This window comes from Manis javanica, chromosome 17 (assembly GCF_040802235.1).
Source record: "Manis javanica isolate MJ-LG chromosome 17, MJ_LKY, whole genome shotgun sequence".
NCBI lineage: Eukaryota > Metazoa > Chordata > Mammalia > Pholidota > Manidae > Manis > Manis javanica.
This window is the reverse complement of record NC_133172.1, coordinates 57,830,033-57,856,508: the sequence shown is the minus strand read 5'-3', so window position 1 is coordinate 57,856,508 and position 26,476 is coordinate 57,830,033. Positions and strand designations below refer to the sequence as shown.

Sequence of the window (26,476 nt, the reverse complement as noted above, 5' to 3'; positions counted from 1 at the left end):
AGCTTGTGTCTCAATGAAATCAGGACTCTGTCTGCACATAGTTCTTTGGAAGTGGTCTGTGGCTGGAGCTAAGATAGAAGACTCAGTGCCTGTCCCAGCAGAACCTTCCCCACAACCACCTGACTCTCTGCCACGCTCTTACCCAGGGAAGGCTGCAAAGGCATACACGGGCAGAAAGGAGGGTGTTGGCAGCTGCCCTGCTGGAGTTAAAGGATCGCCACCCTCATGCCGGAGGTTCTGTGCTCCCTCCTGCCCTGGTAGGCATTCTGACCGGGACCTCCCCTCTCAGAGGAGTGGCTGAGCCAGTCCCAGCACTTCCCCAAGTCTCAGTGCAGGCCAGGCCCTGGGAGGTGCTGAGGAATGGGATGAATGACATGCTGCCCAGGAGGAGCTCAGCTAGTGCGGGAAGCTGGAAAGAACATTCCTAGCTAGAGCAGGGACTTTTTAGACCCAGGTCAGCTGGACCTCCCCCGGCTCCCTGTCTGCCGCACCAAGGGGCCTCTGTTGCTCTTAGGCCAGGCACGAGGTCAGTTCTTAACATGGGACTCTGGCTCACGCCCAGCCCATGCTTCTCCCTCCCTCACTTCAGTCACACAGCCACTCTCCATTCCTGATTGACCGCATTCTTGGCTCAGAGCCTTTGCACATTCTCTTCCCTCTGACTGGCACTCTCTTTTCTCTGTGCCCTTCCCCCATCCTCTGAGGACAGGTCTTTCAACTTATCCGCTAGGGTGTCACTCCCTCAAAGGATCCTCCCCTGACCTCCAAACCAGGCCAGCCCCTGTGCACATGCCCCCTGTGAGCGCATTCCTTCTGTCCCTAGCACACTTACCTCAGTTTGTCATTTTATGTTGACTGGTGGCGTTACTGACTGGTGTCTGCCTCTCCCGCTAGATTGTGAGGCCCGTAGAGTGGGGAACACATTTGTATTTCCCACCGTTGCACCTGCAGTGTCTGCCACAGTGCCTGGCCTGTGATGAGCACCCAGTATTTGCTGGATGAATGAAAGTGCCATTTTTTGTATCAGCTCTGAGAGAGTAGCTGGGCTTGCCTGAAGAGTTTTATTGAAAAAATTATAATTTACTTGGGTGGTTGGACCGGGTCTGGTCCAGTGGACACTAGTGGCCACCGAGGGAGGAATGAGGACTTTGGCAGCTGCAGCCCAATCCTGAACCTGGGAAGGTAGCAAGCCTAAGGCTTGCCATGTCCTTTCATTTATCAAACATTTATTGTGCACCTACTGTGTGACAAGCCTTGTTTATGTTCATGGTTGAAAGACATAGTCGCTACTATAAAAGAGTTCTTGGTGTAGTTGGGGTGATAACTTAATTTTTAAAGCATAATGCTGTATATTTGGGCTCCCTCGTGCAGCTGGAATGGAAGGTCCAGGAGGGCCTCGCCCACCTTCCTGGCACACAGGGAGGGCAGGTGGCTGGGCACCTCACATGCTCTTGTCCTCCAGTAGACAAGATGAGATTTTTTTACCTGGTGGTCTCAGGGCAGTGAATCATAGGGCCAAGGAGAAGCTACAATATCTTATTTAGCTGCAAGGCTTATTTAGCATTTGGAGTCGAATGAAGTCACTTCTACTGCATTGCACTGGTTAGAGCAAGTCACAGGCAAGTCCAGTTCAAGGTTTGGAAAATACACTCACCCCATCTCATGATGGGCAGAGAGGTGAAGTCGCATTGCAAAGGATCATGGACACAGAAGGATGTGATTCATTGAGAGCTATCACTGGAATCATGTAGGATTCCCTGAAACTATGAAAATCATAGGATTTCATTTACTATCTCATCACTTTCCTACATCATTAAAACCCGTTTTGTCGATACAATTTTTAGAGCTTGCCTATTTCCTGTTAGCTTGTTTGTTAGAGATTTAGGTTTTAGTCTATTTCCATGTAATGCTGCAATAAGCATGCATGATTATTTGCTCCGCCAAGATCTTGATAAAGAGATATTACTAGGTCACAAAGTGTGGACAGTTTAAGGCTTTAATACATAGTGTAAAGTTCCCTTCTGAAACCTGTGCCACTTCATAATGGTGCATCAAGAGTGTCCATCCCACTGTCCCATTGCCAGCATTATTATTACTGATTTTCAAAAAATTTTTGTTAATTGGATGCATAAAAACCAGAACATCATTCTCATTTTTGTTTACATATTTTTTTGCTCATTCATGAGGTAGTGTTTTTACATATTTAGTAACCATTTGCATTTTCTGTCTGTGAATAGTTTCTTCATGTCCTTTGCTCATTTATGTACTTTTATTAATGATATTTCTGAGAGTTTCATATGTGAATTATTTAAGCTTTTGTCTGACTTGTGTCTTGATTTTTTTTCCATTTGATTTAGATTTTGTTTGCCATTTGATTTTGCTTCTAGTTTTATATACTTTTATTTGCTGAGTGAAGAAGTATTCTTTTTAAATATAGGATTATCTTCTAATTACCAATCAGAGGGCATCCACCTGTTTTCTTGTTTTCCTCTTGGTTTTCATAGTTTGTGTGTGAAGTTTCTTATGTGTGTATTTCAGCTTTCTGACGCTGGGAGCCAACTGGAATTAATTTTTAAACAAACCTCAAACTCTAATTCTTCTACTCTGAGGTGAAATCTGTTTCCCACCCCATTCCTTTTTAATTGTCCCAGGGCTACTTAGCCAAGGATTCTTCCCTTTGGCACTGATTTTTGATGCTATTTTTTTTTAAAAAAACAGACTCAATTCCCTAATATACTCAGAGATATTTCTGGGCTTTCTTGTTCGGTTGATTTTTTTTCCTGCCCCAACACGACACTCTGAATGATTGCGGTTTTATATTGTGTTTTATTATGTAATTGTGGAAGAGCCTCCGCATTCTTCGTCTTTTGCAAAATCTCTCAACTGTTTTTGTTTCATTCTCCCAGAGGTACTTGAGAATCATTTTGTACAGTTCTGGAAATGGGCCCATTGGGATTTTGATTCTAACTGTATTATATTTATCGATTAGTTTGTTGCAATCTGACATCTTTAATGTATTAAGACTTCCCATCTAGAAACATTGTACATATGGTGTGCCTTTCATTTGAGTGCTTTAAAATAGCTAGCAGAATTTTGTGGTTTCTCTTCTTATAGTTTCTCAATATTTCTTGTTAAAATTAAACTTTGCTGTTTAATTTTTCTCGTTGCTTTTTGGAATGTGCTCAGTTTTCCCATTATATATTCTAACTGGTCATTTAAGTTGCACAGGAAATGAATTAACTTAAAAAACACTTTTATTGAGTTAAAAATAGCATGGATACTATATAAATAACTTTTGCATTGACAAAAGTTAAACAATACAGAAGAATACCTAATAAAAGGTATGCTAATAAAATGCTAATAAAAATGAACAACTCCCTTACTGTCTTTTCCCCTCTACCCCAAGAGCCAACCATTGTTATACAGTAGTTACAGACAATTAACAGTGAATTATTCCGGACCTTTATTCATTTGAATATGCACATTTTAATGTAAGTGGGATTATACCATTATATCAATGAGTATAGCTTTATTTTAATTACTTTAATGATTCTCCTTTGATAGATGATTATCTACAGGCTACCTTTATTTCTTTTTCCCATTAGAAACAGTATATGGTATCTGTGAACAGTCCAAATGGACACCCTGAAGGCAAATTGTTGGCACAGGAGTTTGTGCAGATTTTATTCCAAGTGACTTCATGAACAAAGGTTTATTTTTTCATTCATGCTACCTGTGCAGGGAGGGTTGGTAGGGGCTTTCGCTCCACCTGGTCTCGCAGGGTTCCAGGCTGATGATGGCGGCTTAACTATCCTGTCGCTGCACCGATAGCAGCTGTTGGTTTCCCTGGTTACTAGCATGGAAGAAAGAGAGCAAGAAAGAAATGTTCTTGTTCAGAGGGGAGACACATTTCTTCTGTCCACGATCCTTTGGCCTGAGCTGGTATGATGTGACGCTATATATGGTGTGTATGTGGAAGGGAGAATTTAAACATTTTTAAGATGTTATCTGTGCATTTAAAATTTTTATAGGTATCTGATAAACTGTCCTCCCTAAAGAGCATACCAGTTTACACTCTGACCAACGGCATAGGTGGCTGTTCATTGCCCCACACTCTTGCCAACATAGATTACCAACCTTATTTTTTGCCTATATTTCTCATTGTTTTGTTTTTACTTTTCCTGATTAGTAATGGAATTGACTCTGTTTTTTTTTTTTTAATATGTCAGGTCCCTTTTATTTCTTTGAATTTTCTATTCTGGATATTGGCCTTTTTTTGTTGGTTTTTAATTTTTTAATCAAATTCTAAGTTTTCCTTTTAAATCATCTGGAACATTAACCTTTTGGTAGAAAGTCAGTGTCTCCTTGGTGTGTCATTTGTCTTTTTCTTTATTATTGATGTACCTGCATTGAAACACCACTATTGCTCAAAGTCCACAGATTATATTAGGGCTCCCTTTTGGTGCGATGCATCCTCTGAGTTTTGGAGACGTGTTTAATGACATGTCGCCACCACTGTTAGAGTGGTTCCGCTGCTCTAAAAGCCTCTGTGCTCCATCTGTTCATCCCTCTTTCCCTCCAGCCGCCGGCAACCACACATCACAGATGTAAATATGTGTCTGGGGATGTCCACTCTCATTCCTGCTAAGGCAATTTGTGTGCTCACTTTTTTTGTTGTTAAGTCTGGCTAGTGGTTTTGACAGCTCTTTCAAAGAATCAGCTTTTGAGTCCATGGATATTCTTTATAATTTCATTTATTTCTGTTTCTACCTTTTTTATTATTTTCTTCCTTATGCTAGCTTCAAGTTTAATTTGCTCTTCTTTCTAGTTTCTTAAGGTGGAGATTATTCATTTTAGACCCTTCCTCTTTTCTTATATAAGCACATAATGCTACAGATTTCCCTCTAAACACTGTTTTGCGTGCTTCCCACAAATTTTGATATATTGTACTTACTTCATTTTCATTGAGCTTAAAATATTTTGAGATTTCCCTTGAGACTTATTCTTTGTCCTATAGATTAATTTACAAGTATGTGGTTTAATTTCCAGATATTAGAGGTGAGATTTCCGGGTATATTTTTGTTAACTTGTAGTTTAATTTTGTTATGTTCAGAGAACATAGTTTGTATGTTTTCTGTTCTTTTGAGCTTTTTAAAGTTTGTCTTGTGCCCCATAATATGGTAACTGTTTCATGTGCCTTGAAAGGAGTGTGTAACCTGCTCTTACTGTGTGAGGTCTTTTATAAATGTCACTGGGAACAAGCTGATTCTTAGTCTTTTTAAGGTATTTTGTATCCTTGTTGGTTTTATATTTTCTTGTTCCACTAATTTCTGAGAGTAATGTTGAGGTCTCCAATTATAATTGTGTATTTGTCTAATACTCCTTCCAGTGTGCTCAGTGTTTGCTTACATACAGTACATATATTTGTGACTATGTTGTTAAGTGCATAAGCATTTTGTATTGTTATATATTCTTAGAGAGTTGACTCTTTTATTGTTATATTATGTTCCTATTTTTCTTTAGTAATATTCTTTCTTTTGGATGTTCTTTTGTCTGATATTCATATAACTACTCAAGCTCTTAATTATTGTTTCACAGTATATTTTCCCATCATTTTACTTGTAACCTTTATCTGTGTCTTTATATTGGAAGTAGATTTAAACAACATATAGTGGAGTTTGCTTTTTTCATCCAATTTGGCAATATAATTCTTTTAATTTGATGTTTATGCAGTTTACATTAATGTAATTATATAATTGTATTAAAATCTTTTTGCTAGCTGTTTTCTGTTTGTTTCGTCTGCTTTTAATTTTTCTATCGCTTTTTGAGTTAAATTTTAAGAAAAAGTTTGGCATTTCTCATGAGTCCTTTTCACCTTCATGATTATTTATACTGCTTATTTATTTTTTAAAGTATTGCCCTAAAGTTTATATCTTTGCTCACTTTACCAACATGGGACTTACACTACTTCACATGTAGTTACATGGTATATCCTTATTTCCCTCTGTCTTTGTACATTGTTGTTATATGTGTTAGTTACTTTTATACATACCGTGAACAAACACTACATGGCCGCTCTTTTATTTAAGATAATCATTTAAGTTTAGAGCAATTCAAGGTAAGGAAAAGAGCTTTTTTTTTACCTTCATTATCCCACTTCCAGTGCTCTTTATTTCTCTGTATAGCTCCAGCTTTCTATTCTGGTATCATATTTCTTCTGTTCAAAGAACTTCTTTTAACGTTTTATGTAGAGTAGGTCTGCTGGTGATGGGTTCCCTTAGTTTTTGTCTGAAAAATTCTTTCTTTTTCATTTGTGAAAGGTATTTTTCCTGGATATCATGTTCGAGATTGACATTTTTTTCCTTTATTACTTTCAAGATGTTATTTCACTGTATACTGTCTTGTATGATTTGTGATAAGAAGTCTAATGTCATTCTTATTTTTGTTCTTTGGAATGAAATGTGTCCTTATTCTCTGACTGATTGCAAGATTTTCTCTTTGTGTCTTGTTCCCTGCAATTTCAATATGATATGACTTGGTATATTGTATATTTTTTCTTTTTTGGGGGAGCATTTACCCTGCTCAGTGTTTTCTGAACTCTTGTGTTAGCAGTTTGCTACCATTATTTCTTTTTTTCTTTTTATTGTAAATGTTTTATTGAAGTATAAAATGTATTTTGTAGTATGTATGGAAAATATAAGCATATCATGTGTGTGATCTCAGTGAACTCACAAAGCAGGAATACCTGTCTAGATGGCAACCAGAATCAGGGCCTTTATGCTCCCTTCTCAGCTGTGATACCATTATTAATTTAAAAAAATTCTGGTTCTTCATTTTTCAAATATGTCTTCTGCCTGTTGTCCCTTTCTTCTTGCTCTGGGATTCCAATGACATGTACGTCAGACTATTTAATGTTATTCCTCAGATCTTTTAGGCCCTGTTTTTTCCACATTTTTTTCTTTGTAAGTAGAAATTTGGCTAATTTCTATTGACCTACCTTCACGTCTTCTGGCTTTTCCTCCTCAGCTATGTTGAATCTATCAGCATAGATAGTTCTTTCTTTCATTATGTTCTTGATTTATAGCATTTTTAGTTGATTATTTCTTAGAGTTTCCTTCTATCCACTGAATTGTCCCATCTTAAGTTGTCTACTTTCTCCATTAGAATTGTTTTCTGGGAGCATCTGCACCAAAAACATTGTTTCTTCCTGCAGTCACCTTAGATTTCAGGCTAGTTGGTCTACCCTTAATATCTATTGTTTGATAAATTCAAGAAAAGTCATGAACGTGGTATTTTATGGCTTTTTATTTTGCTCTTATTACTGTTGTCTTAAAGGGGGCATAATAGTTTTTCCAGCTCTCCACATAGTGAGCAGAAACTAGAAGGCTAATCCACAGATTTTCTTATCTGTCATTTTATTAGAGTGAGTTTGATTGTGGATTGTGGATTTATGTTCTTTTTTCTAATATATTGTGGATTGTTTGATTTATGTTCTTTTTTCTAATATATTGAAATTTGCCTTGCAGTTTAACATATATATTTGCTTTTTGTGAGTGGTTTGTACATATTTGAAAAGAACATGTAGTTTCATTTTGGAGCAAAGTTGATAGTGAATTATTCGCATTTATATTATACTTAACCATTTGCTCAACTTTTAAGTCTGATCTAGTCAATTTTTTCTATTAATTATCTCAAATTTTCTAGACATACAAGGTGTGTGTAATCATATTGTTTACAAATAACGATAGCTTTGACTCATTTCCTATATTTCATGTCTCATTTTCATGTTTTGTATTTTTGCTGTTGCTATTATCACCCATAATAGCTCAATAATGAAATAATTGTACATATCTGTGTTTTGATCTTGACTTTAATGGGAATGCCAAGTAGATTTTTCTGTTATAATTGATGCAGACTGCTAGTTTGATATAGCTTTTCTCATATATATTTTAGAGCCACTGTTGGGGTAGTCTGGAGTGAATTTAAAATTTGTGTGATTTTTTTTTTAGCATCTATTAAGATTATCTCATTTTTTTCCTTTTTTTACCAATTAATGTGAAACTTTTCTTAGTAGTCTTTTGAAATTTAGCCATTCTGTCACTTGAAGATATTTTAGCATTTTAATATGTTATTGCTTTCTGTTTCCTAGTTCTGTATAAAATGTTCATATCATATTGATCAGTGAAATTGTCATATAGATTTTATTGTCTTTTTCAAGACTTTTCATTAAGGCATTGCTAGACTTGTTCAACAGATTTTGTAGCTTTCCATTTTTTCTCTATGCATTAAAATAATTTCTGTAGTATGGGAATTACATATTTCTTGAACTTTTGAAAGATTCTTGGGTAAACCTACTTTATATTAGAACCCTTCCATAAAATTTTTAAAAGCTCTCCATCTTCTCCTATAGTTATCCTTCTGTTCAGATGTTTAATATTAATAACTGTATTTCTTTCCTACTTATTGATCTGTTTACACTTTCATATTCTTCTGAGTCTTTTGCTAATGTATATATTTTTCATATTGAGCATGTTAGACTATGTGGTATTATATGCATTTAATTTATATATGTTATATTCTCATTTCATTTATGATTCATTTTATTTTATTGTTTCCCCTTCAGTGGATCTAGTAGACATTTATCTATTTTTTTTCCTTGCCTCACAAATCAGTTTTTGTAATATACCATTTTGATTTCCTTCTTATTCTGTTCATGTATATTTTTTAGGTATTTTCTTAGTGGCACTAAGTTTACAGCACCTAGTTTACAGCAACTCACTAGAGAATTGCTAACTAAAAATCCTAAGTTTACAGCAACTAGTGAATTGATATCAACTTAACTTCAATAGCATACAAAAACTCTGCTCATGGACAGTCCTTCCTCCCCTGTTTATGTTCTTATTATTACAAATTACATATATATATATATATATATTCTGTACCCACTAATATATAATTTATAATTACTACTTTATACATTTATCTTTTAAATCATCCAGGGAACAAAAAGTAGTTACAAACCAAAAATACAATACTGCTTGCTTTTATATTTACCTATGCAGTTATCTTTTCTGGAGCTCTTTATTTCTTCATAAAACTTCGAGTCACTGTCTAATATCCTTTCATTTCAGCCTAAAAAATGCCCTTTAGCATTTATTATATAGAAACTCTACTAATGATATATTATCTCAGTTTTTTTTTTACCTGAGAATGTTGAAATTTCTCCTTAATTTTAAAAAGATAGTTTTGCCAGATATAAAATGCTTGATTAACAGTTTTTTCTTTCAGCATTTTAAATATGTGACTCCACTGCCTTCTGGCCTCCATTATTTCTGATGAGAAATTGTTCATCTTATTGAGGGTCTCTTGTACATGACAAATCATTTTTCTTTTGCTGCTTTCAAGATTCTCTCTTTGTGTTTGTCTTTCTACTTTTTGACTATAATGTGTTTGTGTGGCTCTCTTTCAACTTACTCTACTCGGACTTTGTTGAGCTTAAATATGTAGACTTACATCTTTTGTCAGTTTGGAAATTATTTTTCATATTTTCTTTCTGCCTTTTTCTCTTTTTCTTCTCCTGGAACTCTCATTATGTGTATGTTATTACCCTTGATGGTATCTTACAGACCTCTTGGGCTATGTATATTTTTCTTCCTTTTTTTTCTTTCTGCTCTTCAGACAGGAACACTTCAATAATTCTCTAGTGAATTTTTCATTTTAAGTTGTACTTTTAAGTTTGTTGTAGGTTGTTGCAGTTTGTTTAGAGACTCGTCTAAGCTGTTTTTATAAAGTCTATATTCTTTGTCATGTATGGTCCCTGAAACATGTGTTTCTTTAGCTGGTGTTAAGCTAGTTGTGACGGATTTCCTCATATACCATGAGAAATAAATAAGAAAATAAGAAAAGAGTGAGAGAAAGAGAGATGGAGAGAAAGAGAGAGAGCAGACATGCAAACCTCTGTCAGGCTTTGCAGATAGGCTCTGTGTTGGGACATTCCTTCAACACCTAACCGGGCCATCACGACTGTCTTGGTCTTGTCTTCCTGCTTGTACTGAACACAAAGGTCGGTCAGAGATGAAAGCTTAGGGCGGCCTCCGGTATTTCTGTCTCAGGTCTTTTCTGAGCATGCATCCTGCCCTGGGCATGCTATGCATAGCTTTCTACATTCTCAGAAGACACAGATATTTTTTTAAATACCCTAATTTTCCAAAGAAACCCAGCTTTTCTTCCCAGGTTTTCCGTGTATCCATTGTTTTCCCCAGTTGTACTCTTTTGCCCCATTGGCAACAGAGAGTTAATTTGCCTGACATTGTTTTGAGAGAATCATTCTGCATAATTCTTTTCCCAGCCGGAGTGAGTTTTGAGTTGAACGAAACAAAAGCAAATGCTCGTGACAGTCCTTCAGGTAGCCCCTAGACAAGCTAGAGCAGACGCAAGTCTTTGAGTCTGAGGTCTGCTCTCTGCCTGCAGAATCAAGGCCTGAGGTCCCACAGTGGGAGCGTGGGCCGCTGTCCTGACGGCTGCTGCTGAGCCAGGGACTGGGCCGGGCAAGGGCAGGTCGACCTGACACAAAGCTCCCGTATTGAGGTTAAGCCATGTTTTCCTTGATTCAGTGTTCATTCGGTCGGTGTAAGCTTTGTTTTCTAGGACATTAAAAAGTCAACGCTGACATTTTTTGCTTGATTTTTCAGTATTTCTTTGGAGGGATGAGCCTGTAGAGCTGTCTGTTCTACCATTTTTGGTCTTTATTTCAAGAATAAATTTTCAAATATCAGTGAGTTCAGCTTTTTAATATTTCTGCTTAATAATTATTAACTTTTTTTTTAGATAATTATTTTTTATTGAAGGGTAGTTAACATACAGTATTACATTAGTTTCAGGTGTACAACACAGTGATTGAACATTTATATACATGATAATTCTAGGTACCAGCTATCACCATACCAAGTTGTCACAATATTTTGACTATATTCCTTATGCTATACATTACATCCTGGTTACTTACTTATTTTACAATTGGAAGTGTGTACTTTATTTATTTATTTTATTTATTTATTTTTTTTGTGAGGGCATCTCTCCTATTTTTTTTGATCAAATGGTTGTTAACGACAATAAAATTCTGTATAGGGGACTCGATGCTCAATGTATAATCATTAATCCACCCCAAGCCTAATTTTCATCAGTCTCCAATCTTCTGAAGCATAACGAACAAGTTCTTACATGGAGAACAAATTCTTACATAGTGAATAAGTTACATGGTGAATAGCACAAGGGCAGTCATCACAGAAACTTTTGGTTTTGATCATGCATTATGAACTATAAACAGTCAGTTCAAATATGAATATTCGTTTGATTTTTATACTTGATTTATATGTGGATACACATTTCTCTCTTTATTATTACTATTTTTAATAAAATGCTGAAGTGGTAGGTCGATGCAAGATAAAGGTAGAAAACATAATTTAGTGTTGTCAGAGAGCAAATGTAGATGATCAGGTGTGTGCCTGTAGACTATGTGCTAATCTGAGCTAGACAAGGGCAATAAAACATCCACGGATGCAGCAGATTTCTCTCAGAACAGTGGGGGGGTGGGGGAGGTTCTAAGCCTCACCTCTGTTGATCCCCAATTAATTATTAACTTATTTTTAATGATTTATTTTTATTTTGTTTATTTTAGTTATTATTATTTATTCTTTTTCTCTTACTTTCCAAGAATTTTTTTTTATTTCTCTAATTATTCAGGGTGGATGTTTAGCCTCTTCCTCCTTTCCTTTCTTCCTACTTTCCTTCTGTCCTTCAGCTTCCCAACTACTTTGACATAGATATGCACTCATTTTCTGATTTTTAAAAAATTATTATTGTAAATTTCTTTTAGCTCTGTATCTTACGGTTACTTAGGGATCCTGTTTTCTCATTTGTAAGTGATTAAGATTTATTTGTAAATTGTGTTATCATCTTGTATTAATAGCATTGCATATATTTAGAGAACACAATCTATACCATATCTTCTTTTTGGCAATCATTGGTTTTTTTTCTCTGATATTTAAGTGTTTAATCAATTTTTTTTAAGTGTTTCATGAGTGGTTTTCTTTAAAATTTGTAGAGTTTATTTTCTTTACAAATTGTGCAGTTAAAAGTATGTGTTTATATGCAATATTTTACTAGATTGAACATTTTACTACTGTGAAAGCTCATTATATTTTCCATATACTTAATCTGTCCAAGTTCTGAAAGTATTGAGTTTGTCTTCACTTCATATTGTTCCTATTGAATTTCATAGTTATTTTTGATCTGTTATTTGATGCAGAAAATCTATGACTATTGTGTATTTAGTGAATTTTTTTTAATTAAAAATATCTTCCTTTCCTATGTAATGCGTTTTGTTCCTCAATTTTACTTTGATGTTCTTTAGAAAATTTGGTCCTGCCTGATATGTCTTTGTTTATCTTTTAATTTTTATTACTAATTGAGTAAGTATACAATGAGTACTTCAAATTGTCCTGTTTTATGATTGCTGGTCCTGTTATTCAGATATTTTTTTTTCCAGCTTTAGCATAATCTACAATTGTAATTGAAAAAAACTTTGCAATAATTATAGGTTTTCAGAAGAGTTAAAGATAGTATAAAGAGTTCCTATATACCCCTTAACCAGTTTTCATGGTTATTTACCTTTTACATTGTGTACATTTATCAAAACTATGAAATTAACATTGGTGCTGCATTATGAACTAAACTACAGAATTTATTAGGATTTCACCAGTACTTCCACAAACATCCTTTTCTGTGTAAGAATCTGATCTGAGATACCACACTGCATTCTCTCATTACTTCCTTCAGTCTCCTCTAAGCCAAGACAGTATCTTGTTCTTTCCTAGCATTTCATGACCTTGACACTTTTCAAGAGCCCTGGTCAGGTATTTTGTAGATTGTCCCTCAATCTGAGTTGGTCATATGTTTTCTGAAGAGGTTATAGGTTTGGGGAATTGTATCCCAGAGGGGAAGTGCCCATCTCAGTGAATCATGTCGCAGCATACATGACACCAACATGATTTATCGTGAGTGCTCTAGCCACGATCACTGGTGTCTGCTGGGTTTCTCTGCTGTACTGCGCAGCTTCTCCTTTGCATACTCTGTTCGCTAGAAGGGAGTCCTTAAGTCTAGTCACTCCAGTGGAGATGAATGAAGCATCACCTCCTAAAGCGAGGGTATCAATTGTCAGGCATCTGTTAAAACTATTGTAGTTAGTAAGGATGCCAAGGGGATACTTTGTAGCCATGCAAATATCCTATTTCTCTTTATAGTTTTACCCACTTATTTTAGCATCTACTTGTGGGTCTTGCCTGTAGGCATTATTTTTGTGATGTTCTAATGGCGATTTTTCTATTTCCCTTATTCTTTTCACATTTATTATATGGAATTTCTTCTGTAAGGAATATTTGGCTTCCCTCCCCCATTTGTTTTTTTAATCTAGAGTCAGCAAACTTCTTCTATAATGGGCCAGACAGGAAATATTTTAAACTTTGCGGGCCAGACAGACAATTTGTCACACAACTAAGTCTGCTCTTGTAGTGTGGAATAGTCATAGACAAATGTAAATGAATGGACATGGGTAAGTTCCAATAAAGCCTTATTTTTAAAACAGGCATTAGGCCAGATTGGGCCTGCAGGCCAACTTCTGGTAATTAATTCATTTATTTATAGCAGATGAATTAATGGATATTTATTTTATTTCTTTGGGTTATAAGTGTAGTACTGTCATTATTTTGTTACTCAAATTGTTCCAGCTTTGGCCATTGGGAGCTCTTTCAGTTCGCTCCTTTGGCCTTCTCCCAATTTGGGGTTTATTTACTTAATCTTGAACACTTTCTTATTTTTCTGGCACTTCAAGATCATCTGGGGTCATTTTTTAAATGGGCACTTTATATTTTGTCCCTTAACACATGAGATGTCTTTCTCCTCATCCGAAGGTCCACTTGACTGACTGGTTTTAAGATTTGTAAGTTTACAGTATTTATTTTTTTCAACCTGTATTTTGGCATTTCATGTTCTCTGAAGTCTACCTGATATTTTTCCTACCATTTTGGATGGGAGAGGGTTGAGGTATGAGGGTGGAGAGTTCAATTTTTGTTTTTTAATTAAGAAGTTTTGCAAGAAAAGAAATGAAGAAGTAAAGCTGACTTATTCTCAGCCACTGCTTTCTCTGGGACTGAGATCTTTTTCATCTACAGCCTCAAGGTAGAGATTTCTTCTATTATGCCTTATTGGTGTTCTTGACCCGTTTAATTTTTTCCCCTCTGCGAGCCTTCTGTTGATTGGATCTCATTAACTCTCCCGGGTGTCTGTTCTCATTTACCTTAATATTTTCTTTAAAAAGCCTGGTGTCCTTCTCTTCTGCATTCTTGAAGAGCTTTTCAAGTATGTTGTCTCCATCACTCATTTGATTTTCTGCATGTTGGTTCTGTTATTTCCTGGTTCCATTGGGAATTTTATTTCTGTGCTTGGAGGTTTTCCTTTCGGTTTCCTTAATGCTTTCTTATGTAGAGGAGTCTTCTTTCACTTCACTGTCCTTCTCAACCTATTGGTTTCATTTCATTCGTTTTTTCTTCATCTCTTTTAAAAACAGAGGTCATAGTTTTTGTAGTCTTTAAAAACGCGACATGAAGGCTTTCTAAAAATGTGCAGTAGTACGTTCCTTAGTTTGGTTTTGCTGGGAATTCTTAGTTATGATCATGCCCGGATGTGTTTTAGAAGTCTTTATGCCCAGGTCCCACAACGATGTGGCTGTTACCAGTTTTTGCCTGTCTTCCTGATCACAGAGAGCGCTCTGGTTTCTTGGTCTCCAGGAGAGTGGGTGTGGGAATTCCTCTCGGTGGCCTCATCACGTGGATCCTACCAAGTTCCCCCCTCAGACTGAGCGGGACGCTAGCTTGACTTTCGTGGCTCTGAGCCGAATGTCTTGGTCTGGCGGCTCTTTCCCTCGTGCAGTTTTGCTGGACTGAGTGGGAAATGCCGCCGGTGCGTGTGCCGCCTCTTCTGGCTACGTGATCTGAAGCCATCATGGTCTTCTAGACTTGAAACAGCTTGTACCTTCTCCCAGAACTTGTCCTGTCTTTCTCCTTCCCGAGGACTTCAGACCCCAAGTCGTAATGATGGGGTCCCTGTGCCTTTCTGCCCCCAAGGGACTTGTCCCTGGAATTTGAAAGAATGGAGAAAGAGAGGTCCCTGTCGATGTGGGGCTGGAGGCCCAGAGCCAGGGAGTGTGTAGGGACGGCCATCCTGGTGGCAGAAGGGGAGGGTGGCCCTCATGGATGGTCCCGGGAGGGCCAGGCCTGGGAGGCTACTTCTAACCCATGTGAAGGTGCTGTAGGTTTTTTGTGACCTTGGCAGGAGTTGAGGGCAAGCGTCTGAAGCTGCAGATATGCTGTCATCCGCAGACAGGTCAGGCCCAGTGGACCAGAGAGGGAGGTGGACATAGTGCAGCCCTTGAAAGCAGGGGGTCGGGAGCCGAGATGCACTGCACTGAGTCAGATCTCTCTGTTGCCAATGTCCTTCACCTCTGGGTGCCTCAGTTTTACGCTGCTTAAAAAAAGAGTAAAATGACCTGTCTCGTTGGGCTGTTTGGACAGTTGAATGAGTCCATATAATGTATAGTTAGTATATGGGGAACACATACAGCAATGGTGGGTGCTTGGCATGTACTCAATAAATGTTGGGTGCTGGTGGCCATACTGGTTAGCCTGCGCGTGGAAGGCTGAGGATGGAGGTGGGGAGCGGCCTGGTCTTCCTGGCAAGGCCTCACACTGCCCCAGTTTTTCTCCATCTCTGAAGGCCGTTTGGTCTCAGCTTAAACTGCTCTTTCTTGGCGGAAGCTCGCCGCCCGCGCACCTCCTTCTGAGGGAGCCCCGTCCCTCTGCCGTTATTTACTTTCCAGGGTGCCTTTCTCTTCACCGTCAGAGCTCTTTCCCTTGTCTGTCCCTGCATGTGACTTTGTGTTCACTCCCTTGATGGCTGTGTCCCCCACTAGCCCCGTGGCTTTGTGCTGGTGAGAATGGCCATGGGGTAAGAACTTGGTAAGATTTTGATGAGTCAGGTGGCCTGGGGTCCCAGTCTTGGCTAGCCGCCTGCTGCCTGTGTAACTGAGGGAAAGGTGGCTGCCTTCTCTGAACCTTCACTTCCGCACCTGTCAAGTGGTGAGCGTGATGCCCAGCTGCCAGCTGGCGTGTGAAGGTGCCATCCAGTGCCTTACAGGTGCGTGTCGGCACAGCTCCTGGAGCAGCACATAGCACGAAAGGGGACTGTCATCATTAGGATTCCTGATGAGACAGCCACCCACAGGTCCTCATGCCCTGGGAAATAACTGCATCAGAACTGGCCCCTCCCCACCTGCAGCAGAAGAGAGTCTCACACTAGCTGGGATCACAGAGAGTAAATGTTCATTAATGATTTGGTTGAACTCTAAGGGGGAGTTCAGGGTCTCAGATTGCTTATCTTTGAAAAAAGAAGCTGGTGAGCACACAGTCTTTACATACAACTTATGCATTCGTTAGTAATTACAAAGGACGGGGATGGAGGACTGTTGCCATTTGGAGGGACTGAGCCCCAGGTAGCGGTGCATCGGGAGCAGAGCTGCCGGCACCTGGGGGCCAGCAGGTGTGAGGAGGTGGGGGACGGTGGAGGGGCTTGAGGGGAAGAAAGAATTTCCTAGACAGCTAATGTTGCAGTCCTGTGCAAGACCAAGTCCGAAATAATGGGGGCTTTGTGAATAACCGAACAAATTAGAATTTTGGGTCTCTTTGAGATTCTCCGGAAAAGAAAAGGAAAATAGGGTCAGAAACCGATACAGGGATGTAAAAAAAGGAGATTAAGTCCCAGGATATGGCGCATGCAGAGTGTGGTATCTGGGAGCCAGCTTTCTTCAGAGCTCCCTGTGGGCATTTTGGTCTTTCAGAAGCAGCAGTTGTTTTTGTGAACCTGAAAGAAACCTTTAAAGAAAATATTTAAACTGTGGAGGAAAGAATATAAAAAAGCACTTTTGTCAACTGAAGTTTCCTATCAGAGAAGTTCCACTCACCTCTTGGTCGGCTTGCGGTCCCTTTACTTTCACTAGATCTTAGTCTTTTTAGTTCTCCCAACAGCTTTTACAGGTAGCTATTATTATTACTTATGATTATTACTATTTCTATTTTAAGGATGGGGACACTGGAGCCCAGAGGAGTTGGGCACCTTGCCCAGGGTCATGTGGCTAGAGGTGGCAGAGGTGACAGAGCCGGTCATTTCCCCCTGCACATCAGACTGTTGGGGGAGACCCTGTTAGTACTGTTCATTGATGGTTTGGGTTAATTTAGGTAGAAATGGCTGTGAAGTCACCCTGTGCCTTTGTGGATGGGACCAGTGGTGGAATAAATGGCCTTTCTGTTCACCATAAAGCCACTTGCGACTCTGGGCCTCAATCCTCCAGAATAGGAGGGGAAGAAAGCTGCCCTGCCTCCTCGGTGTGGCCCAGGACAGCCATGCAGACAGTGCACTCCTGCTGCGTCCCCTGCTTCTCCAGCAGCCCTACCCTGCAGAGCCATCTCTGCACTTAGTAGGACTTACCTGAGTAGGTGGACTCTCTTCTTCCAAGGGAGGAGTTGATTATCCTGGGGGTCACATTCTGCAGGGTGGGGAGAGTCTATCTTTAGATACCACCAAGGTTTGTATTCACAGGAGGATATGCAAGATTAGGTGACCTTTACTATGGAATGTGAAACTACTTATTTGTATATATGCTCCACAGCCACCCAGTGAGGTAGGTGCTGTTATTTCCCCTAGATGAGTCATCTGTGACCTAACGAGGTTTAGTAAATTGCTCAAGAACACAAGATAAGAGCCTTAGCAGAGATTTAAACCAGATAGTCTTGCTCCATAGCCTGTGTTCTTAGATACTATACTGAGTAGATTTTGATGAGTGAGTTCCAGCCACACATCCATTCCCCTGTTCATTCCTGAACTCACCTCTCTACTCACCCTTTCACCTGTCCATCCAGTCATCTGTCCATTTGTCCATCCTCCCATCCATGCATGCATCCCTCTACCCACCTAGCCATTCATTTTCCCACCTTTCCATCCATCCACCCACTCACCCACCTATCCATTGTTTTGGTTGTTTGTCTAAGTTGGCTCTCTGATGCATCCTGGGGAAGAAATTTTCCATCCCAGGAGTCAAGCATGTGCTTTCTGAAGCTGGAGACCTCCAGGTCAGCACAGGTCCCTCAGCTCTCAAGAAATATCTGGGCTTGCTCCTGACACACCTGGGTTGGTCATTAATGCCACTATTTCAGGCAGTGCCAGATTGCTTGGTTTCTTTCCTCCCTCTGTGAACCTGCACAGGGCTTCCCCTTCAAAGTCTCCACACGTGCCAAGCCGCAGGCTCTTCCAGAAACCCTTGACTTTCCAAAGCATTATCACAAATGAATACTCAACTGGATCCATTCCTTGATCCAAAGATTGGATAGTCAGATTAGTCTGGCATGATTTTACTTTGTTAAACTGCTGCGGAGTTTGTGTGATATATCTAAAAATTATGTAATAAATCTAAAACAGATGCTCACAGAGCATTTTATCAGGAAAGGCATTTTAATAGAAATAGGCCAATTTGATTGGGGATAAATCAATTAAGGACAAAATTTAAATTGTCGTTGAAGCAGTGTTGCTACGAGACAGTATGGCTTAGCTATTTACATATTTGTTAAGTACAAAGCAATGGAAGTTGTTTAATTATTTTGCGTAGCGTCTGTTGTACATGAACCACTGAGAGACGGACTCACTTTTCAGAATTTTTTATTTTTTATTTTGGGATATTTTAAACATAAAAATTCAAACATGAAAAGATAAATAGTCAAACAATGAACCCCATGTACCCATTACTCTTGAACAATTAGCAACTATCACCGTATCTGCTTCTCCCCTCTCATATTGTTTTTCTTTTCTTGAATTTGAAGGGCATATTTCTAGCTTATTACTTAATTTCATTGGGTCAAAATTCCATTCTAGAAAAGTATATCATATTGACATTGAAATATAATAAAACTTTTGTCTGTAACCATTTACTTTTTCATTGAAATCTCATTTTTTTTAAGTGGTAGATCATTGGGAGTTTTCTGTCATTTCTTTAAAAAATTTCAAGTCTGTAGCAAAGTTGAAAAAATAATAAATGAACCCTCAGACACCCTTCACCTTAGTGCCCCAGTTATTAGCATTAGGACTGCCATTTTCCTAAGTGTGTTTTCCTATGGGATTTCTTGAAGACAGGGACGTGTTCTTACCTTTGAAGGTATGTAGACAGTGGCACTTGGAACCAGATGGATGCGGTGTTGAGATCTCATCTGCACCACCTCTTAGCCCTGCCTCATAGGCAGGTTGCCTCTTACTCCATCCCTTCATCTACCAAGTGGGGTAATAATAGTGGACAGCCCATGGTGTAAGGCACATCATAGGCTGTCAATCAATGTCACCTATCATCTTGCCCCCCGGCTGCACCCCCTATGTTGCAGCTGAGGGGAATTAAACAAGGGAAATTGGGTTTTGTCAATTCAAGTCATTTTTGGTTAATATGGAAGATTTTTTTAGTTGAGAGAGTTGGTATGGCCGAATGATTAAGGAAATGATAAATCTGGGAAGAGAGGTTCAAATCTCAGCTCTGTTCTTACCAGCTTGGAACTTGGTTGAGTGACTTTATCTGAGTCCAAGTTTCCTCACTGTGAAATGGGGATAGAAGGAATACTTACCACGTTGGGTTGTTAAGGGACATGGGAAGGGGGCATTCACATCCGGCATGTAAGTAACGCCCAGTGGCCCGCAATGCGCAACGAGTGGTACTCATCCGTAGCGTCATTGTAAGTGAGGATGCCTTAGCATAGTGCCTACCATACGTATAGATGCTCAGTAAGTGTTATTCATCATCAGTAAGGGTGAAAAACCCACACCAAATTTCTCTTTAGAAATCGGATTCTGTTTGGTGCAATGAAAAGGATAAAGATGTTTAGTGAAGCCTTGCCGTGCTATTTCGAGCGAGTATGCCTTGGACGGACAGGTGGAGGCCACCAGCAGGACGTGCTCCCAGGCAGTTGTCATGGGAAACGACCCAGTGCCCTTGGTTCCATTCAGTGATGTCCTAAAATTAACCAGCCTTTCTCGAATCTCCTGGAAATGTCGGCTTCCAGGGTTGCACAGCCCACCCATGGCCAGGGTGGATACTCTGTCCTGACGGCTTTGTGCACTTCATGTAGCCTGGGACTGATTTTTTCCCCTCTCTCTCTCCCTCTCTCTCTCTTTATTTGACTCTCATCTTGTATCCCAGGTTGAGAGGATTGTAGACAAGAGGAAGAACAAGAAAGGGAAGTGGGAGTATCTCATCCGGTGGAAAGGCTATGGGAGCGCGGAGGACACGTGGGAGCCAGAGCACCATCTGTTGCACTGTGAGGAGTTCATCGACGAATTCAATGGGCTGCACGTGTCCAAAGACAAGAGGACCAAGCCAGGGAAGCAGGCCAGTGCCTCCAAGCTCCTGCGCGACAGCCGAGGCCCATCCGTTGAGAAACTCTCCCACAGACCTTCAGAGCCCGGGAAGAGCAAAGGCTCTTCGCAAAAACGGAAGCGCATCAACCCTTCCCTGTCCAAGCCGAAAAAGGGGTATTCAGCCAAGCCCCCTGCAGGAGGTGACAGGGCCACCAAAACTGTGTCTTACAGGACTACCCCCAGCGGTTTGCAAATAATGCCCCTGAAAAAGGCTCAGAATGGGCTGGAAAATGGGGACACCAGCTCTGAGAAGGACGAGGGGCATTTTGGAAACGGGTCCCATCAGTCCGGCTTGGATTTGAATGACGTTGCTGAGCAAGACCTGGCCGAGTGCGATGTTACCCATGCGGCGCTGGCAGAGAACGGACTCGGTATGTGGCCTCTCTTTCTCCTGTGTTTGGCTCTGGCCATGGTCAGTGAGGGCTTTTGGTGCAGCATGGGAAACTACTTAAGACCCCCACCCCTATCCCTAACTCTTCATTAGGCAGCAGACCTCCCCACCCCAAATCTCTCTCACCTGGGGCCACGAGGACTTGGTCATATGCCCACACTGGGTAAGACATCTATGCATGTGGGGAGGCCAAGCCACTGATTCTCCAGCTAATGCCTGTGATGGGTTGAAAATTCCTGATTGCACTTCACGATGCCCAAGGCTGTGGTAACCGCGTAGAGTCGCTGCTCTGAGGGCAGCTCAAAGCCCTCACTCACCTGGACCCGGGACTCAGTCCCTGGACTCCCAGAACCTCTCAGGGCAGCACACACCTCACAGAACCATTGCTGTCAATCTCATCAGCCCCCGGGAGGTAGCCCTTCTGCTGCTCTTTTTCAGACACAGTTTGGACTTGAAATTCTCTAAAGCCCTCCAGAAGTGAGAGCCTCTTCCCCTGTATCTATCACTAACGTTGACAATCTGACCCCGTTTCTCTGTTAGGTCCTAATTTCTGCCCTGACCCCATCCTATGCTAATTCTTTTGGTTTGCACCTTTTTGCTCCTCTGGCAGCAGCACAGCAAAGATTCTGGGATCCCCCCTCTTACCAAGTCCCACAGGTGAAATGAAGGCACGAGATGTCAGTGACCAGGGAATTCAGGCTCCCAAACCTGGTATTTCCTCAACAGTCAGATTGCTCCTAGACTGAGCCTTAGTGGCCCAGGTCTCCCAGGGTAGCCGTCCCTGCTGTTGTGTGCACTTGTGATTTCTCAAGCACCTGTGTGTCTGTTTTCTCTTTAGCTGCTGGGCCACTAAGCCTTGGGATGTCAGCAAATTCTGCACACACATGGACAACCTGTGTGCAACAGATATGATCATCTGGTGTGTGGGGCTGAGGGCTGGGATGCAGGTGGGACCGGCTGGAAGAGCTCCTGGGGGTGGTGATGGAGGTGAAGGCGTGTGGGAGTGACGGTGACTTCAGAGCTGAGAGCGCTCAGAGCGCGCCCTGCCGGGAGAGCATGTGTCTCCAGGGACTCTTGCCAGGGAATGTGAGCAATCTGCTTTGAGGTTCCTCTTTCTCCAGAGAGAGGAGTTTTACCCAAACAGGATTTATTTAGCAGTCTTTGCTCCAGATTGACTCACATTTTTGTCTGGGGATCCCTGATGCTGACACGACTCTGCCTGCTAACAAATGTGAAAGCTGTTTGCTTTGGAAAGTCATCTTGGGGGGTGGGCTTGCGTAAATGAATCCTGGCCCAAACTCCCGTGTGTGACGTTCTGTGCCAGCTGCCTGAAGTAGAGGAATTCCGTCTTGGGAAGGGCAGCTGGTGAGGGGAACTTTTGAGGCTCTGTGGGTGCAGGTGCAGGGATTCTGGGCATGATCCCCCACACCTGCCAAGGGGCAGCCCCCTGCCCTGCTCAGAACGTGGCTGCCCCGAGAGTGAGGGCAGAAGCAGTGTAGCTGCCAGAGTATGAGGTGAGGGAGAGGAACCAGATTTGCAGACAAGTCTAGGGGAAGGGGCACCCCTCACTCCATGCAACTTCCCAAAGAGAGGCTGAGCTGCCAGCTGCCTGCACTCCAAGCTTGGGCCTCATGGATGCTACCTGGTTTCTGGGCTGGTGGTGAGGCATGGTACCCACGACCACGGGAAATAGGTGAGGGTGAGTGATGGGATCAGCTGTGGTCTTGTTAAATCCCAGTCTTAATTCTACAAAACTTGCCCAGACCTCTCTTGCCTCTGATCTTGTCCGCCTCACTGTTTCATGATAGTGCACATTTTCTGCTCCACATGGGCCCATGCCTGGGCAGAGCGGGGAAGTCTCCTGCTTCTATTTTGTTCTCTTTTGGGTGTTCCCAAAGGGCTCTTCTGCTTAATCACATCCCATAGTGTTGGTGTCCTAAAGATTCCCCCATAAGGTTAAGGCAGTGGTTCTCAGGTTTTCCGTGTATGAGTTACCTGGCACCTTGTTATAAATTCAGGTCCGACTGAGTGTGGTTTATACGTCTAGGGTGGGGCCCAGAAGATGGGTTTTTAACAAGGACTCTGGGAGACTCCAGAGCATATTGAGACGTGCTCTTTGGCAAAATGGGGGTGGCAGTTAAGTTTCACATTGTGTCAGTTTTAATCAATTTGGTACTTATTTTTTTGAGCACTTAGTCGCCATGCTGGGTGCTTGGAGTAGAGTAATACAAAGATAGACAAGGACTTCTTCTGAAACGTACAGTTTACTCTCCAGTAAGTTGAGAGTGGATACCTATTGGGCAGTGTTGAGAAGATTCCTGAGGCTGGCTCACTGGAAGGAGTAACATGCATGTTATGAGTATAGCATGCCTTTGTCATACCGGCACTGACATCTTCCATGGTCAGTGGGTGATAAATGCTCTAGTCTTTATCATTCTAGTTAGAACTAGCTTCTTATCCAGGTTTTGGTGTAACTGGGAAGAGGAAGAAAGTGGGAATGCTTGCTGGAGAGAGGAGGTGGTCTGGGATTCTTGGATAAGATCCAAGACAGAGGGGTTTTCTGGTTCCAGAAGTTTCCGGCAAGGGGTCAGAGGTGTAGTCAAGTAATACATGGTTCCACTTACGTATTCAGTAAGAGGGAATCCTCGATGAAGCCAGGGTCCATGCCTATGTGCAGCTCTGGGTGTCCTTGCCCTCGCTGCTCCCCGAGTCCCCACGTTCCCTGACCACCTTGGCTTCCCAGGGGCGGGAGGGTGAACCACCGTTTTCATCACAGAGGGGGGGCTTCCCTTTGCCTGGCAGGAAGAGATGGGGAGGTCTTGGCTGTGCTTTCCAAGCATTTGTTTTGGAGGTGGGCTGTTGCTTTTTATATGATTTTAACTCCTCTTTGGTGAATTAAGGTTCTGCATACAGAAAAGCAACTTATGTAACACGTTCCTCATTTACTGCTGACTTCCCTGATCGGTGCTGCGGGAACAAATGCTAAATCGGGGCTCTGGAGGGTTTGGCTTCAGACTGCATTTTCCCCAGCAATGTTTGCGAAGTAAATGTAGCGACTTAGTACTGCTCTTGGTGCTGACTCTTCTCTGATAACAACAAGCAGCTCTGTGGTCTGAGGACCATCTGCCTCAGTATCCTTAGGGGAGCTTGTTAAAAGTGGGCTCTACTACCCCAGCTGAACTAATCCGGATCTCAGGGGACAGGGTGAGGGTTGTGCATTTTAAATGCTGTATTTTAACAACGATGTGTTTATACAGAATTTCCTACAGAAGCATTTGGTTGTAAGCAGTGGTCCCCAGATCCATTTGTTGACAGGTCCAAAGTTGCTCCTTGGATTTTAAGCTTGAAAGTGAGAATGTGATTTGACCTTCAGAAGTTTGAAACCTGACATAATTTCTCCGTCTTGCTGATGCACCAGGCATCCCTCTCTCTCTCTTTCTCTCTTTTCTCTAAAACAGACCAGTTTCGCATGTATGGGAAACCATTGGGTCGGCTAATCCCCCCGTGGTCTGGTCCGGAAGAACCTGCTAGTGATGTCTAAGGAGGCCAAGGCATTGATAATTTACAGACTCAGGTGAACCTTTAACTTGTGGAAACTTCCCTAACTAACTCAGAGCCAGTGTTTCACGCTGAGCCCTGGCACAACACAGAGATGCCCAGCCTTCTCCAAGTTTCCCTGAAGCCAGTGAGCTTCTGTCATTGATACCGATCCTGTGGCCCTGTATTCACATTTCTTTGAATTTTGAGTCAGCCTCCTTGCGTCCTGATGGCTGTTGTCTGCCACAGAGGCACTACGTCTCAGACATCACTTGATTCAGTGTTTTCAAAATTGTCCCTATCGTTGAATGAGTCATTCCACACAAACACGCAACATTTGCTGTTTTCTCTCCATTGATCTTTTGCAGTTATCTCAGCTTGCACGTCTGTAGTGTTTATCTTTTTCTACTCTTTCAACATAATTATCATGTTGCCTTTTATTGCTCATATGCAGTAAGTATGTTTAAAAGCGTTTCAGAACTAAGCACAGCACGGGGAATGCCCTGTGCCTTTGGGGAACTGGGGGCTCTCACACATCAGAATTCCCCTCTCAGACGTGTTAAAACACAGAGTAGTACGCCAGCCCCCCAACTTTTTGATTCAGTCGGTGTGGAGTGGAGCCCGAGAACCTGCATTTCTAGAAATTTCCCAGATGTTGCCACCTGTCCAAGGACCCCACTTTCAGAGTCACTGCTCTAGAATAATAAACACCAAGATGGTTAAAAATGACCGATGGTGGTGATGAGTGTGCCCCTTGGCGTTACTGGTGTTACTCTGGACCTTGAGTTTGCATTTGTGAGAATTTAAAGGCTGGAAGTTTATGAAGTGAAAAGTTGTGAGTTTTAGAGTTTGGGAACTTGTCGGTGATGGTGCCTCGGCGTTGACGAAGTACTTCGTGTGATCCTCATAGCAGTCCCGAGTGGGAGCTGTTGTTCTGCCCATTTTACAGACGAGGAGAGTAAGCTTCCAAGAGGCCAGGCTGGGACTAGGAGAGAAATCCAGGCAATGCAGCTCCAGAGCTGGACTCCCCACCGCTGTCCAGCTGGCGTCCAGGCGGCGCAAGGCAGTTCCCAAGCCCTGAACACCGACCAGCAAATGCCTCAATTGGCGCCAGAGCTGGTGGGGCAGGAGCTTCCCGGACCTGCCCTTGTTGCTCCTTACTGGGAGGATGATATGAGATGCTACGACTAATTCCATGCCATTCAGTTTGAAACCCTGGGTAAAAATGGTCAATTTCCTAAAAATACAACTTACCATAACAAGAGTCAAGGACGCCTAGAAAACCTGAACAATGCAATAGCTGTTAAAGAAACTATTCAATCAGCTACTACAAAGCTCTCATAAAAATCAGGAAGAAGGTTCACAGGCCCAGATGGTTTTATAGGCAAGCCTACCAAATATTCTAGATAATTCCTCTTACACAAATGGTTGTGGAGACGGAAAAGGAGAAAACATTCCAACTCCTTTGATGAGGCCAGTATAACGTGGATTTCTAAGTCAGACTAGGAGGGGAGGAATAAGGAAAATTATAGGTGAGTTTCACTTAAGGATGTGATAACCCTGAATAACCCTGCTGGGCTTGTTACAGTTCCCTCCATACTTCCTCAAAATTGTGATGTCCCGGAAACCTCTGACTCTGTGCCCTGAACTTAACCCCAGTTCATGACCTTCAGAATCGCCATCGCTTTCTGAGGTGCCCAGCCTGTCCCTGGAAGAGGCCTAGGGGAAGCTGGCTGGAAGAGCTCCAGGTGTCGTGGGCAGGGCCTCCAAGAGCCCTGGGGAATCACGGAAGCCCCATAAGGAGTGTCCACTTCCTGGCCTGTTGTTAACACAGGTATCCTTGGGCACAGTTGTATTTTTAACACACTTCAAACAACCCCTCCTAGATCAGACTTTGACCAACATTTTCGTTTTTTCAAAAGCAGGTCATTTTCCAGACTAACAAAAACAAATGCTTAAGGGATTCTTAAGTTTTGTCTTTCAAAGCACAGC

General features: G+C 41.5%; 1 protein-coding gene across 1 annotated transcript in view; it reads left to right on the top strand.

The window, feature by feature from the left end:
• Positions 1-26,476, top strand: part of CDYL2 (chromodomain Y like 2) — a 162,254-nt gene that overhangs the window by 90,675 nt on the left and 45,103 nt on the right. The window contains exon 2 of the mRNA XM_036993858.2: positions 20,339-20,927. Coding sequence (XP_036849753.1) covers positions 20,339-20,927 — 589 coding nt within the window. The remainder of the gene's footprint in view (positions 1-20,338; positions 20,928-26,476) is intronic.